General features: G+C 40.7%; 1 protein-coding gene across 7 annotated transcripts in view; it reads left to right on the forward strand.

Annotated features, from left to right (window-relative positions):
- DIP-lambda (Dpr-interacting protein lambda) overlaps nucleotides 1–21,377 on the forward strand; it is a 442,761-nt gene that overhangs the window by 98,216 nt on the left and 323,168 nt on the right. For 6 of the 7 annotated variants that reach the window (XM_070284577.1, XM_041777376.2, XM_070284580.1 and 3 more), the window contains 2 exons: nucleotides 622–853; nucleotides 21,228–21,346. In XM_070284577.1, the coding sequence (XP_070140678.1) occupies nucleotides 745–853; nucleotides 21,228–21,346 (228 nt within the window). In that variant the 5' untranslated portion in view covers nucleotides 622–744. Of the gene's footprint in view, nucleotides 1–621; nucleotides 854–3,551; nucleotides 3,677–21,227; nucleotides 21,347–21,377 lie in introns of those variants that run through there. The other variant, XM_070284581.1, reaches the window with a different exon arrangement.

A 21,377-nucleotide genomic window follows, 5' to 3' on the forward strand; every position in this document is an offset into this window, starting at 1 on the left:
TAAATATTAATATTATAAATTTAAATGATGAAAACACAGAGTTTCATTACATTTTACCTATACTTATTATGTTTACAGTTTGACAGTTATAGTTTTGCATTCCCAGCTTTACATTTTCTCTACGTCTACCGATCGTTTCTATGGCAGCTATATGATACAATCTTCCGATTTTCATAAAATTTATACCAAAATTCTAAAATAATAAATAAAACTCATATCTCAGAGTAGTTGAAAATACGTTAAAAAATAACGAAATGTTATTTTTTTTTTATTAATTTCCCGATCGACTCGGCTGTTAATGCTAACCAAGAATAAATTGATTTATATGGTCGGAAAAGTCTCCTTCACTGCGTTACAAACTTTTGACTGAAATTATAATACCCTGCAAGAGTATAAATAAATAAAAAAAAACATTTAACACAAACTTAAATGTATTTCTTTATTATTTTTGTTTACATTTTGTATGCGAATATATTTTTATTTAACTAAATAAATAATATTAATAAATATATATATATTATATATTATATAATAATATTATAAATATTTTTATTCATTTAGGAAAACTCGATTAAACTTAATGTTTTGCTAATAATTTAAATTTAAATTTTATATTTTTAGATGCAAGTACACGAATGAAGACGACATATTCCGATATGAAATCAAGGGAACACTACGAATAAAGATGCTTCGTGTATGTTAACAAATTGTACCTGAAGATATATCAGACCGTTTACTTTGAAAATGATTCTGTTGAAATTGTCACAAAGTGCGATAGGTTGTTGTACATTTTTGTTGCTTATTGAGGCGTTAAGCATAAGTGGAACTCCATCAGCAGTGCCTCATACACATGGTAAATATATTACAATGTAAATAGGTTCATAAAAATGATATTAAAGATACCTAAGTTCAGTTGCGACAGTAACAAATAATTTTTAATTCGTTCAGCTGCAGCAATATAATATGAGGCAGCAATAAGGTATATATTTAATTTTACATCTGTATATTCTGCAGACACGATGAAGTGGAATGGGCAAATGTCTTATTTCCGTTTATTTCATAACAATATCTTTAATTTGGTCTAAAATTTAACAATGAATCATCTTACAAAGGAACATTTGAAAATGATTGGATTTTATTAACAAAATGCGTGCTCTGTATAGAAAGTTCATCGCCCGTTTCTTCCATTAAACGGTCAGATTAATCGAACCACTTAAGCGGCTGTTCGGGCTATGGTGACTAAATTTCGCACTAAATTTACATTGTAAGACATTAAAATGAAGAAAATATCACAGCTGTATCGGCCAGTTTTAATGATGACCGTTAATTATCAATTCGTCACCGACCGCAGCAATTGGGCTTCTGTTACTCAACCTAGATCGGGCGATTCATCTCTTTCATATATATATATATTTATATAATATACATATATATAATTAAATACTTGCGATATTCATAAGTTAAAAAAATACAAACTTTATTTAATTGAATATTGGTTTTACAAGTTATTTTATTTTGAAGAACACCAACCTAAATCTTTCAGGTCTTAAACTGAACTTAACTTATTGATCTGGATGATTGACGTTCAAGCCTCGGTCTCGAGCTTTCAAATATAGAGTTAAACTTTAAAAGTTCTGGAGAGAATTTCGGAGAGAGCTTGGAGTTAATTGTTAATCTTCTCTTGGATTCAAGTGCATTCGCTCTTGGATACAAGTGCTCTTTGATTTTACGATTGTTATTGAAATCTAATATTTTTGTTTTCGACTTGGCGAGTCCGAACTTAGAACGTGGGAACGTGTGATGACTTAAGTCATAAATGTTTAGTCTACAGAAGGGACTGTCTGGAGTTTGTTTAGAGTTTCAGATTGCATCCTTTGTGTAGAGCCTGGGTTTATTTCACTAGCTTTGGCTTTGGGATTCTTATAAACATCCGGTTGCTATCTGATGTGTACTAGATATAATTAGGGTAGCAAAGGGTGTATTGGGCAAGTGTGTATTGGGCAAGGGTATTATGATAAAGTGTGTTTATGTTGTGTGTAAAGAGAGTAGGCGTAGACAGAGTCTATGGGACTGTGGATATGTCACTATATATATATATTTATTTTTTTTTTTTTTGTGGGACTTTGTGAAAGCTCATGCCCGCTTCAAGTGACGTATTGAAAGATTACATTAAGCATTTATTCGTGAAATACCGGCCGATATGTTGGAAAGAGTATTCTAAAATTGGACTTTTGGTGCAACTTTGATTTCTTCTTCGTGACAGTGAAAACTGTATTATTCACTACTTTAACTAAAATAGCGAGGAACAAGTGAAATATGTAATTTAAAATGTGGTGCCAAAGCTTCAAGTATGCCCACAAAACTAGTTGGTGTATTCCTTTATAATCATGCCCCAAAATATCCCTAATTGCTACTATTTATTATAAGGTCAACTTATTCTTTATTTAAGGGGGGACATCTGAGTAACTGGCAAAAAAAAGCCGATTTTCAAGAATTTTTTTTGGCCAAATGAAAAAGCAAATCGAATAATTTTAAGGTAGGTTTGATAATGTTATATGTGAAGTACAAAATACATTTTTTTGGAATAAATCGAAAACAAAATGGCGGCTGTGCAGCATTTCTTCGTAAGCCCTATTTTTTTGAAAGGGGTCCATGGCCGGAAACCTAACGTCCTTAATTTTTGATCTAGAACAAAAAATCAAATTTTGTTAGATTCTATATCTCAACCGCTATCGACACACGTAGGATTTTTTCGATATTTTGGTTTTTAGCAAAATGGTAAGTGATTAAATAAAATTTTAAATTTTCATGAGAAAAAAACGTCACAAAATTGTTGATAAAAAAAAAGTAAGCAAAAAAAAAAAAAAATCCTACGTGTGTCGATAGCCATAGGTATTTTGAATATACTGTCAAAATTTCAGATCGATCGGTTAAGATTTGTTCGAGTTAGGTTTCCGGCCAACTCAAAAAAAGTGGTTTTGAGATAAACGCGTTTAAAGTTTTAAAATCGTATATGATTACATGTGAGGCATCGCCGTAGAATGGAAAATTTTGACACTTATAAACTTTTGCCGGACTCTATCTTTTGATATGTTATTTTTAGGACCCTAAAGTATTTTTTAAGCAAAAAAAAAAATTTTCGATTTTTAAAAAAAGTTACTCAGATGTCCCCCCTTAAAAGATTTTGGGAACGTCTACCACACACCGCACAGATCACGGTCGCCCACCAGCTTTTATCGTAAGCCTTCGTGTGTCGTCGGCCGCTACTTTATTTTTATTGCTACTAACTGTTGTGTTGCTAACTACTCCCCTTCTTTTAAATAATTTAAGTTCTCAGCTTAAAACATTGTTTCAGAATCGCGTTTAGTGCTAGTTTTGATTGATGCAAATTGTTTATTTTGACAAGTGTGAAGGCGATATTTAAATGTAATGCTGATAAGATAAGGAGTTTTAATATACTACTGATCATGGTTGTGTGAGCATTTAACTAAGCCTGCGTAAGACGCTCCCTTTTCAAGTTGTCAAAGTTCAAAGAACCAACCATAACTTAATACAGCAAGCTTAGTAAACAATTTCGTAGGTGGCCCTTGACGAATATTGTCCTTGTGGACCACCCTCCAATTAATAAGGACCGTTGTCCCCAAATCAGCATGGACCCTTTTCTCGGTATACAGAGGTATAAGTTTATCTCCCAATATCCTGTTGGATTTTCCTAAAACTTTGTCACCAACCTTAAAAATCCTATATTGCCGAGACGGATTATTTCGGTCTAATTTGAGCCTTCTTAAGGTTCATGATTATATCTTTAGCAAACTCAACACGCATGCAGAATCTCAGCAGGTTTCCTATTTGTGACAGAGTGAAAAGACTTATTATAATCTATGGTCGCCTAAAGGATTAATTCATTAATATCGTCTTTTTTCCTTTCCAATTTAAGACACCTGGCAATCTCTATGAGGTTACAGGGCAACCTTTCCACCTGACCATTCGACGTACTGTGTACAAGTATGGCATTTGCTTTATCAATATCATACTGATTATTTAGCATGGATCGTATCGTTTCGGAGTTGTACGATGCCTCGTTATCGCAATATATTGATTTCACGTTAGGGAAAACGTTCACTAGCTGAAGGATCGGTATCTTTACATCCAATATAGCAAGTGATGCTACTGGCTGAATCACCGCAAACTTGCTAAATTTTTCAACATCCGTGAGGAAGTACTGTTGAAAAGATGTCCATATGTCTCTCCTACCCGAGTTGGTATTGGGGTACATCCTAATTACTTCTCTAATGGGTGCCTATTATATTTTGCATTTTGACGAACCCTGCAGCTTAAAACGATTTCGGCTGCCATTTTACCCTTTATTGGGAAATAATAGTTAAGTAGCACTTGTTTAATGCAGCTGTATGAGCCTTCCTATAGTCAAGTACGACATCAACCGTAACTTTATATTCTTTTTTACATCTTCACTCCCATTCGAACTAAACATTATAAACTTACATAATTATAAGCCTTATTAAATAAAATAATAAATAAACTGGAAATAAAATACATGATTGGCGCAGTCGGCAAAAGTGATAAAAACTAATCGACCATTGACTATAAAATGTCTTGGGAAGATCATATAAAGCTGTTTTTCCATAAACATACAAAGTGCGGTTAAATTGGCCAGTAATATTTAAGTCTTACTGAGCCTCATTATAAGCCCCACATATTTTTGCAAAACCACAATTGCACATTAATACACCAAGCCAGCCACCATCAAAACGGAAAAATCTGCATTAACGATGCTGGAAATATCAACGGAGAACAGTAATAGTTGGTGACTATATCAGCTCAAAACTGGAGGCCGACTAGAGGCATGCCTCGGAGAAGTGGCTGTGACCAAAAATTTGAAACCAAGATGTCTACAATTTGGGACCTTCTAGCTGAGCTGTTTGACCTTAGAGTAAGATGCCAAATTCCGCAAATATCGTATTAATTAATAATAACAACCCTGCCGAGTGGATAGCTGTAAAACACATCTTACAATCAAACTTTAATATAGCCGAAAGTTTAGAAATTATAGAAAATAAAATAAAAACATCAGAATTAAGAAATAATATCAATGATTTGTACGAACATCTCACAAACCAGTTAACTAAGTTAAATTTAAAATCTCAAATTGAAGAAAATAAGTGGTACACAAGTGATACAAACGAATATATTGTTTTAAAAATGTTTATCGCTAAGCTACCTAACGAGCCAAAATTAATTCTTCAAGCTAGAAACCCGAAAACACTTCTTAAAGCTAAGGAAATGTTAATTGAAACAGATTATATCTTTAACAAGATAGGAAGCTAACTTCGGCACGCCGAAGTTTGTATACCCTTGCAGATATTATTTCATTACATTTTATCTATACTTATTATGTTTACAGTTTGACAGTTACAGTTTTGCATTCCCAGCTTTACATTTTGTATTCATCTACCGATCGGTTTATATGGCAGCTATATGATATAGTTGTCCGATTTTTTTGAAATTTATACCAAAATTCTAGAATAACAAAATAAGCTGATATCCCGGAGTAGATGAAAATACGTTGAAAAACAACGAATCTAAAAATTTTTTTCTATTAATTTCCCGATCGTTCCTATGGCAGCTATATGATATAGTCGTCCGATTTTCATAAAATTTTAAACAAAATTCAGAAAAAATATAAAATGGTCATACATAAAAAATGGTGCAAAAATGTTGAAAAACAGCAAAGTTATCATTTTTTTTCTACAAATATATCGAACATTTGTATGGCAGCTATATGATATAGTCGTCCGATCCGGCCCGTTCCGACATATATAGCAGTGAGAGCATATAGAAGACTATATGCAAAGTTTCATTCAGATAGCTTTAAAACTGAGGGACTAGTTTGCGTAGAAACGGACAGACGGACATGGCTAGATCGACTCGGCTGTTGATGCTGATCAAGAATATATATACTTTATAGGGTCGGAAACGTCTCCTACACTGCGTTGCAAACTTCTGACTGAAATTATAATACCCTGCAAGGGTATAAAAACTATAATTTACGACTGTACGAGTATACTAATAATAATAAATAATAAAGCATACCGACAATCAACGACCTTCCAGTATATTCAACAATTTATAGAGTTGCTGAAGCGCAAAAAAAGAGGTAGATAGACAAATACATGAGATGTTGGAATCCGGGGTTATAGTAATGTCAAGGTGCCCTTATAATGCTCCTACTTGGATTGTTCCCAAAAAAGGAACTTCAGAAACCGATACTTGGCGAGTAGTTATGGATTTTAGAAATCTTAACGCCAATAGAATAGAGGATAAGTTCCCAATACCAAATATGGAGGACCTATTTTCAAAGCTAGGTAAAACACAATATTCTACGACTTTGGACTTAGCTAAGGGATTTCACCAGATCCTGATTAAGCCTGAGGACCGTCACAAGACAGCGTTTTCTACAACTACTAGCCACTTTGAATTTACGAGAGTGCCATTCGGCTTGAAAAACGCCCCAGCAGCCTTTCAACGGATGATGAATGAAGTTCTTCACGACTACATTAATACGATATGTGTCGTATATCGTGACGATATACTTATATTTTTGACTTCGCTAGATGAACATATTGACTCTATTGCCAAGATACTTAAAGGATTATCTCAGTTTAATATGAAAGAACAAAGTCATAAATGTCATTTTTTAAAACGTCAATCGGAGTATTTAGGCTATATTATTTCAGCCGAAGGTATCAGGCCTAACCCTGAAAAAATTGCCATTATTAAAAAAAAAAAGTAAATCCTACCAAAGACAATAGAGTCTATAAGATAAGTAACGCCATACGATTTTTTGCACTCGATTTTTCGTGCTGGCTTTTGAACTGGCTCCAGGCTCTCTTAAATTTTGTTCAAAAGCCAGCGAAGAGAGCGCTCTAGAGCCAGCCGTTCTCTTGTACGCATTCAGCGACGCAGCCGGGTGTTTGTGTGCAAACGGACCTCAAGAAGGGCAATTTCGCTATTACATTTATTTTTTATTTTAACATCTCTTTAATTTTATATACTAATTGATTTATAAATGAATTTTTTATAATGTATGAATCATAATAATATATTAGGTTAGACCGGACGCCCTTCGAGGGGCCACACATAAGCCAATATGGCCCATAGCTATCCGGGAAAACTCCTGGATGGACCTAGAGACTGTTTATGCGGGTTTCGAGATCCTTGAATATCAGGGTGTTTTTTGCAAAGGCAAGGAGTTCGCCTGGCTTCCTCCTGGAGGCATTTTCTAGCGATGCCAGAACTGGAGAGCCTAGATATCTCATTCTTGCCCTCGTTAGGGCCGGACATTTGCAAATGAGATGCTTCAAGGTTTCGATTGCCTCGGATTCATCACATTTCCCGCATTTGTCGTTGTCGGTAATACCCAGCTTGACTGCATGTGCAGCAGACAGCAGTGACCTGTTAGAATACCCACTAACATTCTGCAGTCCTTCCGTGGAAGATGCAGCACGTAGTGGGTGAGTTTCTCGTTGTGCTCTTTGCACATGATTTTTGCTTTTTGCGCTTGCGTCAGCCCGTCTTTTTAGCTCGCTTTGGAGCGTTCTTAGGGAGATAGGGACGTTTTCTGTTCTTTCACTCGCCAGTCCGACGCTTTCCTTTGCAAGTTCGTCCGCGGTTTCGTTACCGTCTATGCCTTGGTGGCTGGGAACCCAGTAGATCCTCACTGACTTAGTCATGCTCAGGCTATCTAGTGACTCCCTGCTTGCCAGTACATTTTTGGAACTGACCGCTGATGATTGCATGGATCTTATCGCCGCTTGACTGTCTACGAACAAATTGACCGCCTCATGTGGATTGCTTATGCTCTGCGCAAGCTCTGCTGCTTTCCTGATGGCGAATACTTCCGCCTGGAATATACTTCAGTAGCTTGGTAGCTTATACGACAGCCTCATTTCAGGGTCTGAACAGTATATGCCCGCTCCAACTCCTCCTTCCATCTTGGAGCCGTCGGTGTATATATTGACTGGCCTGACTTCAAGTCATTTTGTCTCATGAATACTGTTGTGTTTACATCCGGGCGCGATCTGGGTATCATGTAGTCAGATGTACTGCTCATGTGTCGACCAATTGAACTGTGCCCGAAACCTTGTAGCGACCAGTTTCCTGATGCAACCAGACGTTGTGCCGCTTTTCATGCTGTCAGTTGCGCTTGGATATCTAGGGGATATATACCGATTATGGTTTCGAGTGCTTTGGTGGGGGTTGACCTCAGCGCCCCTGATATGCAGAGCAGTGCCTGCCGCTGGGTTCTCTCCATAAGCTTATTATACGTTTTCTTCTCCATGGCTTGCCACCACACTAAGACTCCATACAGCAGAGTCGGACGCACCACCGATATGTAGACCCAATGCATTAGAGCGGGTGAGGCCCCATGTGCTGCTAAGCATCTTCTTGGATGCATATAGCGCTATGGTGGCCTTTTTTAACCTCTCTACTACATTGGCCTTCCACGTCAGATTGCTGTCAAGTACAATGCCGGGTATTTGACTTATGTTTTCGGGGTCAGCCTGGTTTTGTTAATTTTCGGGGGGATCCATTGCGGCACCTTGTATCTCTTGGTGAAGAGAATAAGGTCCGTCTTATCCGCATTGATATTGAGTCCTACCTTCGCCGCCCACTCACATATCTCCCTGAGTGTTGTTTCCATGATCGAGCTGAGGGTCGATGGACAGACTCCCGTGATAATTATGCTTATGTCATCCGCATAAGCTGTTATCTTTGGAGCTTTCCTCTCGAATCTCTTGATTAGGTCGTCTACCACCAGATTCCATAGGAGGGGCGACAGAACCCCACCTTGGGGTGTGCCTCTGTGCGCTCCTCTCACCATGGAAGCGGTGCCCCAATCTGATTGTACCCGCCGGCAACTTAGAAGATTTTTTATCCACAAGTTGATAGCGGGGGACGAGTTGGTCGCTTCTAGGCGATCCATTATTGCGTCCGTGCTAACGTTGTTGAATGCCCCGGATATATCCACGAACACTCCAAGTGCATACTCCTTATTGTTTAGGGCTCTCTCAATGGTGGCTACCAACGAATGTAGTGCCGTCTCCACTAATTTCCCGCTCGTGTAGGCGTGCTGGTTGGTCGACAGTTGTCTCCCTACATCGTTCCTGATGTATAGGTCCAGCAGCTTTTCCAGAGTTTTAAGTAGGAATGAGCTGAGGCTTATCGGTCTGTAATCCTTGGGGCTCATGTGGCTGCACTTTCCAGCTTTGGGCAGGAAGACAATCCGAGAGGTCCTCCATTGGATAGGGATATAGCCCGTGCTTAAACAAGCTGTATATATTGCGTAGAGCCATGGGGTGATCACTTCCTTGGTCGCCTGCAGCATGGCTGGGAATATTCCATCTAGTCCTGGTGCTTTATCCTCGCAAAGGAGTCTATAGCCCAGTGGATTCTACTAGAGGATATTAGATCTTTTGGGAGATGCTATTCTCCAGTTGCTAGGTCCTGGTGCTTATTTGCATCGGGTACCTCAGTGCATCCTGGAAAATGCATAAGTGCTGTTAGTGCCTCTTCGCTGCCCTCAGTCCACTGTCCGTCGTCGCGTTTGAGCTGACTCTGTATGGTTGGCTGCTTCGATAGCAGCTTCCGAAGTCTAGCCGTTTCCGGGGCAGTCTCTATATTGGAGGAGAAGTTTCTCCATGAGTTTCTATGCGCCTTGCGTATTTCCTTCTTGTAGTCCCTAAGTAGGACTTTGTATTCCTAATTGATGATATCATCGTTCGCCTGCTTGGCGATTTTGAAGAATTCTTTGAGTTTGTTGCGTCGGAGAGAAAGGTCCTTATTCCACCACGGTGGCCTGGTCCTCTTTCTCGTGTCTGATGTAGGGCATGATGCGTGGTACGCATCCAGCAGTTCTTTGGAGAGGGTCTCTAGGGACTTTTCTATGTCTTCCGCGGATTCTACTATGCCCGGAGAGATCGCGAGCCGTGCCGCGATAGTCTCCTTGAACTCTTCCCAGTTAGTATTCCAGGGGTTCCTGAAGACGGATTGTTTTGGAGAGTGTTCGAATGCGTATTGGAACCGTATGTACTTATGATCTGAGAAGGATGGTCTCTCAAGGACTCTCCATTCTGATACCAAAGTACCTTGTCCCCTTACAAGAGTAAGATCTAGCACGTTCGAGGAGGTGGGACCTACAAAGGTGTGTTCCTCCCCCACGTTTGCTATACTTAGGTTGGTTGATAGTATAAAGTCTAAGACAGACTCACCTCTGTCGTTTATGTCGGGGCTCCCCCATACGCAGTGGTGCGCGTTGGCGTCTGCACCCACGAGCAGTTGCTGGTCCTTCGGGCTGGCTTCTACCAAGCTCATGAGTTCTTCTGGTGGGGCCATCCTGTCGTGTGCCATGTAGCAGGAAGCTACCAAAAGGCGCTTTTTCCCGCATCACCACAGTCACCCTTCCGTACAAGTACGGCGGTTCTATTCCTGCTTACCGTTGGTGGATGGAGCAAATTGTAATTTGCGGACTTCAGTCCTGCGGAGGCATTGCCTGAGGATCGCCCTATGGCTCCTGGACCAAAGCTATGTTGGCGGATCCTTGCTCCATGGCTATGAGGAGTTCCGCCGACGCGACCTTGCTCTTATGGAGGTTGAGCTGCAGCACCCTGAGTGTCATGGGTACTGGCCTCATCTCCAAACGACGGGTTGACTACTACGGTCAGGTCACCGTCCTTTCCTTCGTCGGACTCATCCTGCGTAATTTCCCGGTCGGCATCCACGATGGTTTCCAGACCTAGGTCCTTCTCCACCATATCTGCCTTCAGGGTGTGAGCATCCTTATCCCCGGGGTGGCGCTTTTTGAGGCGCAGGTATACGCTACCCATGCCCCACGCCATCTTCCCGTATCTGGAATAAAGGATGTCCTCTGACTCCTTGTTTATCTGGAGGACTGCACTTTGCCCCCCCCCCCCCTCCTTGGGTAATGGGGCCGCTACGTGCAGAACCTTCCAGTCCGCGGTTGGGATATCCGGGTTCTGACGCTGCAGCAGCTTCAGCGGCCGGTCCGCTTGGATTGCGATGGGGAAGAGTACCTTCGCTTTTGGAGTGAATGGATTTAGCTCCCGGTCCACCACCTCTAGCTTGGCTCCCTCCCACAGCGCCTCCAACTGGCAGACCGCTTGCGTCAGCCACTTTCACGTCGGGTCATCCATGCACTTTAGGATTTTGACCCGCGCATGCATAATCTTCCACTGCGCCTCGGTCATTTTGCCGGCTTCATCGCTTCTGTCAATGAGGGCCACGATCAGGTGTCGTTTGGTCACCTCAGTGACTTTTGCGGTTTTTTTGGGCTTTTTCGCCATTTGAGGAGGGCCTGCCTCCTTAGGCCCGCGTTGCCGATTGCTCCTACGGTGCATCCATAGAGGCGCTTTCGGTTGAGCGTTGCCTTTTGTTGGCAAGCGTCTCCTCCACCGTCAGTCGATCTCATGTGGGGGAGTTCGGCGAAGTGTAGCCTCCCCTGAGCGATTTTCTCCTCAGCCCAGGTAAGCATTGCCTTCTCCTCTGGGTATAGGGCGGCTTTTTCCTGGAGCCGATTCTGGATGCGGAGGGCAGCCTTGTACAGCGCCTTGGCCATCATTCCCTCGCTTGACCGCTTAGGCCCGTCCCTGCGCTGGGAGCTGGTGCCTGGTTTCGTTGAGTGTAGAATCTGTACGCTCTCAAGGTCCGAGTCTGTATCGACTATGGTACGTGAGCGGCTCACCTTCCCAGCCATCTGGTAAAATAATTAAAAAAAGAAAGAAAATTGTAACGCCCCAAATCTGGGGCGCACAATTTTTCTTCACCAACTGCGTGCCGAGAGAGAGCTCGGAGTCACTTTTGCTTTATTATTATTATTATTGTTATTACTAGGTTAAGTTCATTATTATTATTGTTATTATTAGGTTAAGTTCATTTTTCCCTTGTTAATATTAATCATAATTCATTATAAACTTATAAAACTAAACTAAGCGGTAAATATTATTATTAGTAGTGGAGAAGCGAACCCCCAAAAACCAACTAGGTGGCAACCCCTGAACACTGCGTTAGCCAAGACGCGACCCGCGCAGAGACCCCCTGAACTTGCTATCGCACTACCCGTGATCGATAGGCCACTCGATAAGCGACCTGGCCGATCGATAAGCGCGACGCGTCGCTTAAGTACGAGCACTAATTTTTTCATCCGGTCTCTTCCGCTCTCAACGCTCGCCGCGACAAGACGTGCGCCAGTCGCCGCATCCTCCGAGACCGAAGAAATCAACGTGACGCATCTCACCACCGAGTTAGCTCTCGTGCACCCGCGAATCTGTGTTCCGCCGCGCCACCACCACGCCCGATCGTGTGCTGTGACGCGAGCCGCCTCTGCCAAACGCCGGCCACGCGAGTTTACCATACGCGTTTCCCCCCTTCCCCGCGCGCCATATCGCGACAACCGCGTCGCCAGGAGTCACGTAAGCACCTTCCCCCCCTTTTTCCCTAGTTGTAAGGGCAGCAGCAAGCCCCGACAGCCAAAAGAATACTTATAATAAACCAACATAAAACCCAAAGTGGAACGTAGTTATTATTATTTCGTAGTTTGTGGTATCCTTTCTCCTCACCCTTTCCCCCCACCTCGACCGAGACGGACGCTTGTATCTGGTTTCACACTCCGCTTTCCTCCGCTTCTCCTTCCCCCTGCATGCTCCAACTAAAGTTGATCTCCCGTAGACTCCGAGTCCATCCGGAGTAGTAGACCTTACGTAGACTCCGAGTAGTAGATTTCCATAGACTCCGAGTCCATCCGGAGTAGTAGACTTTACGTAGACTCCAAGTCCATCCGGAGTAGTAGACTTTACGTAGACTCCGCGTCCATCCGGAGTAGTAGATTTTCCGTAGACTGCGAGTCCATCCGGAGTAGTAGCCTCCCCGCTTCCCCCCTCAGCCCCGATTCCGCTACTGAGAGTCGCTGCGACGACCCGCACACATTCTCGTTAGAAAGCGCCACCTATTGGTCCGAGCCCCCTCACGACCAACACGCGTTTTCGGCCTACAACGCCACCTATTGGTTCGAGCCCCCTCACGACCAACACGCGTTTTCGGCCTACAACGCCACCTATTGACGTGAGTTGCTAACTCACGATCGGCGTGACACCCGTCAGAGGGCTCTATCCTCCGAATTTCCGGACGATCACCGTTCCCACCCCAACCGAATTTCACCTCTGCGGTGTGATCGGCCCTGACCGGCAGACGGCGCTACCCGCGTTCACCCACCAGGGGGCGCCAGCGACAATTTCTCGGAGTTTTTGCCAGCCTCAAGCCTCATTCGAAGCCTCATCCGTTCGCCCGACAGGTGGTGCTGGAGTCGCACCTTTTCACTGTCGGCTATACGGATGAGACAGTACAGTGGCTCTGGCATTAAACCACGTGGCCCTACGCCCGGATACGCAGCCTGCGACATCTTTCTCACGTATGGTGCGCCTCGTTCCTCGGTATTCTGCCACCCAAATACTATTCCTACTACAGGTCCCATCCCTCTATATAAATTTTCTTGTATAGGTTCCTTGGCCCCGACTGAGATTTTATCCCGGCCAGAGAACTACGTGACAAAATATATAAAATTTGTATACATACAGTTTTACATTCCTAGTTTTACATGTTCTCTGCATTTACCGATCGCTTCTATGGCAGCTATATGATATAGTTGTCCGATTTTCATAACATTTATACTAAAATTCTATAATAATACCCAAAACTCATATCTCAAAGTAGATGAAAATACGTTGAAAAACAACGAAGTTATAATTTTTATAACCTTGCAGGGTATTATAATTTCAGTCAGAAGTTTGCAACGCAGTGAAGGAGACATTTCCGACCTTATAAAGTATATATATTCTTGATCAGCATCAAAAGCCGAGTCGATCTGGCCATAACCGTCTGACCGTCTGTCCATCTGTCCGTCTGTCCGTCTGTCCACCTGTCCGTTTCTACCCAAATTAGTCCCTCAGTTTTAAAGCTATCTGAATAAAACTTTGCATATGGTATTCTATATACTCTCACTGCTATATATGTCGGAACGGGCCGGATCGGACGACTATATCATATAGCTGCCATACAAATGTTCGATAAATTTTTAGAAAAAAAATTATAAGTTGGCTGTTTTTCAAAATTTTTGCATTATTTTTGGGATATGGCCATTTTATATTCAGGCCTGCTCCGGTAATCGTAAAATTTTTTCGATTTCGTTTTGGGCGAAAACGAACCGTTTTCGTTTTTAGCTGCTCCGGTTTTCGGCAAATTTCTGCTATCGGATGTTTCGTTTTCTCATCGTTTCTCACTGCTCAAGCAGCTAACTTGTGTTGTTGGTAATAAGCAAACAACGTAAAGTACTGCCTAATTTATTTACAATTGCCCTTTTTCTAAGCCAGAAAAAGGCAAAAAATGGTAGAGTTAAGCAAAACCAGGCACCTAAGATGGTGCCACACTTTTCACAGTTTTAATTCCGGTGGTCTCAAATAATTATTTGGTTAATTTGAACCATTTAAGTAATCACATTAAATAGCATTATTTATAAACAACCATTTTGGCGGTCCTTTAAAGTTATTAATGTATTCATTTATATTTTATAAGTATTTTTAACTGGATGTTTCGTTCCACCAACAATATGGCAACCTTGGCGATAACTTTTTGCGGTGAACTTATCGACCTATCGCCAAACCGAGAAAACTGGTTGAACACGGCAAAAATTTTGTTGTCAAATCTGAGGCGGGGTCAGAAATAAATTTTTTATAAAATAACTACCTGCCAGAATGATCTTATGGTGGTGTGGAATAAACATCAATAGACCACTGAGTAAACTATTTTTTTCCTTTTGTAAATAAGATCTGATTTCATATAAAAAAAGCCATTTACTTTTCATTCCGGCCAGAAAAAGGTGCCCGTTTTTCAAATCGAAAAAATCTTTCGATTTCGATTACCGGAGCACCAATTTCTCGTTTTCAAAAACGAAAACGAAAAATTCTTTCCGTTTTCGATTACCGGAGCAGGCCTGATTATTCCAGAATTTCGGTAAAAATTTTATGAAAACCGGACGAGTATATCTTATAGCTGCCATAGGAACGATCGGAAAATTAATAGGAAAAAAATTATAACTTCGTTGTTTTTCAACGTATTCTTATCTACTTTTAGATGAGCTTCCTTTATTATTTCAGAATTTTGGTAAAAATTTTATGAAAATCGGACACCTATATCATACAGCTGCCATATAAACGATCGGTAAATGTAGAGAAAATGTAAAGCTGGGAATGTAAAACTGTAACTGTCAAACTGTAAACATAATAAGTATAGGTAAAATGTAATGAAACTCTGTTTTGTGAGTGTTTTCAGTATTATAATCTATAATATAAACATCAAAACCAATCTGCAAGGGTATACAAACTTCGGCGTGCCGAAGTTAGCTTCCTTTCTTGTTTCTATTAATTTCCCAATCGTTCCTATGGCAGCTATAAGATATAGTCGTCCGATTTTCATAAAATGTATACCAAAATTCTGAAATATTAAATAAAACTCATTCATTAATTCTTCCTTCAAAGTGAACGGACGTGTTTTTTTCTTCCACTCCCGATTTGTGTAGAATTTGTCTAAAAACCTCCGGGGTTTTTTAACATTTAATATTTCTAATAATTCCCGTTCACTTCGCGTGTGCATGCTACTTGTCTATTTTGTGCTATTTAAATCAATTTAAATTGCATTTTAGTTTGGGCTGCTGCGGTTGCTTTGCATTTTGCTCTTTTTGCATTCCCTTTTGTGCCTTTAGCGTTTGTTGTTATTTGCGTTGCCGCGACAGCTATGAACGGTTCTACTCAGTGCTTATCTCTCGCTCTCCTGCTCTTTGCCTCCCCGCTCATTAAGTGCCGCTGCATTTAATCCCTTGCGCCCGCTCTTAAATAGTGGAAGTACAGTGGTAAGTCCTTATAATGTCCCATAATATGGTCTGCTTCGCCAAAAATTGTAAGAAAAATATTATTTACGGTGAACTCACCATCACCTATTGGCTGTGTGATAACATAGTGCATGCCAAGTGCATTGGTGTTGTTGCACGGACAGTAGATGATGTGGCCAAGAATACCGGCGTACGCTACTGCTGTGAGGCCTGCCGCGAGGTGGAGAGGGAAATGATGTCTTTTATGCGGCAGACCAAGGGTGGTTTTAAAGTGCTATTATCGAGTTTTCGCAAAACTCAAGATATGCTCTTGGCGCTGGATATTCAATTTAATAGCCTCAAGCTGTTAAATGAGTCTCCTAGGCGCAAAAAAACCGCAACTGGTGGGCAGCATATTGGCGGATCCCAGCCACCAGTGATAGGCACTGCACAGCAGCCTCCCTCGACTCTGCCCCCGACCTCGGGACAAATTCCAAGAATCCTGAGATCGAGCGCTAAAATATATTCGGTATCCGAATGCGTCGCGGGTGAGACCGTGCCCTCCGTTTTGCCCAGTTCCGGGTTGTCCACTGGGGGATCCCAACTGTTGTCCTCTCAGAGCCCTAATCCAAGTCCCTGCCAGAGTATCAGGCCCGGACTACCGGCCGAAAGTGGTATGGTGGATCAGTCTGCCGTGCCAAAACCCCTTATGGCAATTCCACCAACAAAACAGTTATTTGTTTCGCGGCTTTCCCCTGATCAGGCATCGGAAGATGTCATAGCTTTTATCCAAGGCAAAGGAAAAGTCGATAGAGAAAAAATTAAGGTGGAAAAATTTAAATTTTCTTATCCTAGGAACATTTCGTCTTTCAAGATAAATGTTCCTGACGAAGTCTTTGGCACTCTATGCTCTGCCCAAACCTGGCCACAGCATGTGGTTGTCAAAGAGTTCGAAGGTAAGGAAAAGAAAAAGCGGCCTTTAGGAATTACTCTTCCTAGGCCAGATTTGCCCAATGCGCCTTCTACGTCTGTTAATTCCGTCCCAAAAAACTAACCAACTCCCTTGGTATTTCCTATCAGAATGCAAGAGGCTTACGCAGTAAGCTTCCTAAATTGTATTCTGACAGCGTCACATTTGCTTCCCAAGTTATTGTGTTCACAGAAACCTGGCTAAAGCCGGAGATTCTGAGCTCCGAAGTTTTTTCAGCTGCGTTCACAGTATACCTGCTAGATCGGCCTATCAGACGTGGGGCGGTCGACTCCACTCTCACGTCCGAATTAATAACTTTCGAGGAATCCAACGATGTTGAATTCCTTTGCGTGAAGCTATCAGTTAATGGTAGTTCCATTTTCGTTACATGTTCCTACATTCCTCCATTGTCGGAACTTCCTATTTATTGGAACCATCTTTTGCTATTCAGTTGGTCTCCAAAAGACTTTCGGATAGAGACCATTTAGTAGTTTTGGTGATTTGAACATCCCAGGGGCTATTTGGTCCCTAGATAATTCCACTAATACACTTCTTACCACAACACATCATGATTTTATTGCTGGCTTGTTTGACATTTCGCTGTCCCAAGTCAACCATGTACGAAATTCCTTAGAGCTCTTGCTTGATCTTTGTTTTGTCTCAGATCCGGAAAGAGTTAGTTTAGCTAAGGTGGCGCCCCTGACGCAACCCGAAGATCCCTATCATCCCACTTTCGATGTGACTATCGACATGGGGACTGTTTCACGCAAAAAACCTGACTGTCCAGCCCAAGAAGTCTTCTGCTTTAGCAAGACGGATTTCGTACGGCTGAATAATTTCATAATTGATTACAACCAATATTTTTGCTCAGTTTTTTGAAACCACTTACTCCAACTTAATAGACCCAAATCTGGCTTATTCTTACATCATCCCCAAATCGAACCAAATCTTCAGTCCTACCTTAAACGAAAGCTCTCTTCGTATAGATCTTCATCGTATTAAGCCAGTTTTTTTACCAGTTCCCGACGGAATACCAGGCTGTGTGCTTAGGAATTGTGCCGAAGCCCTGTGCAATCTTACATCATCCCCAAATCGAACCAAATCTTCAGTCCTACCTTAAACGAAAGCTCTCTTCGTATAGATCTTCATCGTATTAAGCCAGTTTTTTTACCAGTTCCCGACGGAATACCAGGCTGTGTGCTTAGGAATTGTGCCGAAGCCCTGTGCAATCCACTTCTAAAATTGCTTACCTTATCCTTAGAAACCTCCCACTTTCCCCTTATTTGGAAGGAATCATTCGTTATTCCTCTCCACAAAAAAAGGTAGCAAATTGGATGCCAACAATTACAGAGGTATCTCTAAGTTGTCGGCCATCCCTAAACTGTTCGAAAATGTTATTACTCCTCATCTGCAGCACCTGTGTAGGTCAATTATTTCTCCATGTCAACATGGTTTTATTAGCCGAAGATCAATTACAACTAATCTGTTGGAGCTCACTTCCTTTATTATAAAGGGCTACCGAAATAACTTTCAGACAGATGTAATCTATACTGATTTCAGTAAAGCATTTGACTCTGTTAACCATTCTCTTCTGGTTCGGAAACTCGACTAATGGGATTTCCGACTGATCTTCTTAATTGGATCTCATGTTATCTAAATGGCAGGACGCAAAAGGTCCTTTTTGAAAATAAACTATCTAATGTTCTTAGGGTTACATCTGGTGTCCCGCAAGGGAGTCATTTGGGTCCCCTATTGTTTACATTATTTATCAACGATCTGCCCGAAGTTTTGACCAACTCCAGAGTACTTATGTACGCTGACGACGTCAAGCTTTGTGTGCAATATAACGACGCTACTTGCCAATCAGACTTACAGACAGATCTTAACAATTTTCAAACATGGTGCTGCGTGAACTTATTAAACTTAAATGGATCTAAGTGCAAGCTAATGACATTCTCCCGTGTCACTCCTAAGCCTGCAACTTATACGCTAAACGGCAGCTCTTTGGCAAAAATTAATATAGTTGATGATTTAGGTGTCCGTCTGGATCCTAAGCTCGACTTTATCGATCATATTTCGTGCATGGTGAATAAAGCTAGGGGTGTGCTTGGTTTCATTAAACGGTGATCGAAGGAATTTAATGACCCCTATGTTACAAAAAAGTTATATACTTCACTTGTTCGTCCCATCTTAGAATATGGATCCTGCGTTTGGAGCCCTCAGTATGGCGTTCATAGTAAACGCATAGAATCGATTCAAAAGAACTTCTTACTTTTCGCTTTACGCGGCTTAAACTGGGATTCAAACCAGAGGTTACCGTCTTATTCTAGTAGACTCTTACTAATTAACTTACCCTCCTTATCTAATCGTAGAACCATGCTAGGTATTACATTCCTATACAACTTAATCCGTGGTGACGTGGAAAGTACTGACTTGCTCGGTCAGCTAAATTTTCAAGTACCAATAAGAAACACTAGATCCTTTTTACCATTAGTTTTGCCCCACTGTAGAACTGCCTTTGAAATGCATGAACCCTTTAGAGTCCTCTGTGCAAATTATAATGATATGTACACCATAATATCTAATGTTGATAGCCTCCCAAAACTAAAAACTTCAATCTTAACCTACTTAGTACGCATGCAAGCAACCAATCCGGCAGTACGCCAGTAGTAGTTTCCCCGCATCCTTTTTTTTAATTCCTTCGCGTTTACTAATTGCTAACAGAACAAGCACGTGCTTGGTGTCGCAAATTCCATTTACTGTACATAGTGCATCAACGTCTTGCAAAAAAAAATATATATATCTCAGAGTAGATGAAAATACGTTGAAAAACAACGAAGTTATAATTTTTTTTCCTATTAATTTCCCTATCTTTCCTATGGCAGCTATATCATATAGTCATCCGTTTTTCATAAAATTGTTACCAAAAATTATAAATAATATATAATGGTCATATCTAAAAAAGTATGCAAAAATGTTGAAAAACAGCCAAGTTATAATTTTTTTTCTAAAAATTTATCGAACATTTGTATGGCAGCTATATGATATAGTCGTCCGATCCGGCCCGGTTCCGACATATATAGCAGTGAGAGTATATAGAAGACTACATGCAAAGTTTCATTCAGATAGCTTTAAAACTGAGGGACTAGTTTGCGTAGAAACAGACAGATGTACGGACGGACAGACGGACATGGCTAGATCGACTCGGCTGTTGATGCTGATCAAGAATATATATACTTTATAGGGTCGGAAACGTCTCCTTCACTGCGTTGCAAACTTCTGACAGAAATTATAATACCCTGCAAGGGTATAAAAATCTGAAATAAAATAATTTAGCCATATCTCAAAAATTATGCAAAAATTTTGAAAAATAGTTAAGTTATAATTTTTTTTTCTGAAAATTGATCGAATATTTGTATGGCAGCTATATGATATAGTCGTCCGATCCGTTCCGTTCCGACATATATAGCAGTGAGAGTATATAGAAGACTAACTGCACAGTTTCATTCAGATAGCTTTAAAACTGAGGAACTAGTTTGCGTAGAAACGGACAGACGAACGGACAGACGGAAGGACGGACGGACAGACGGACAGACGGACAGACAGACAGACATGGCTAGATCGACTCAGCTGTTGATGCTGATCAAGAATATATATACTTTATAGGGTCGGAAAGGTCTCCTTCACAGCGTTGCAAATTTTACCTGAAATAATACCCTGAAAAGGTAATTTTTTTTCTAAAAATTATAGCTTGGCTGTTTTTCAACATTTTTGCATAATATTTGAGATATGGCCATTTTATGTTATTTCAGAATTTCGTTTTTAATTTTATGAAAATCTTATAGCTGCCATAGGAACGATCAAGAAATTTATAGAATTATTTATTATTTCAGAATTTTGGTATACATTTTATGAAAATCGGACAACTATATCATATAGCTCCCATAGAAACGATCGGTATATATGGAGAAAATGTAAAGCTGGTAATGTAGAACTGTAACTCTCGAAACATAATAAGTATAGGTAAAATGTAATGAAACTCTGTTTTGTGAGTTTTCAGCGTTTATATTTATAATATAAATATCAAAGCCAACTTATTATTTGCTATGTATAAATAAATAACTTTTATATGTATATTTCCGTTTCTTTACTTCTATTAATTTAGCCAGAATGGCTCGATTCTTAATGATCCAATTGCAATCTACAATTGGATCACGAAGTTAGCTTCCTTTCTTGTTATAATATAACTTATAATGATTACAGTGCCTAGTATAAAGTAATTTTATTTATCTTATTAATTTTAAGGTCACGGTGATCAGGATGAACTTGGTCCAGAATTTTTAGCGCAATTGACAAATATAACGGTACCCCAAGGACGTGACATATCATTTACATGCGTTGTTGACAACTTAGGTCAATATCGGGTAAGTAACACAGATTTAGTGTGATTGCTAA

This window comes from Drosophila kikkawai, chromosome 2R (assembly GCF_030179895.1).
Source record: "Drosophila kikkawai strain 14028-0561.14 chromosome 2R, DkikHiC1v2, whole genome shotgun sequence".
Classification (NCBI taxonomy): Eukaryota; Metazoa; Arthropoda; class Insecta; order Diptera; family Drosophilidae; genus Drosophila; species Drosophila kikkawai.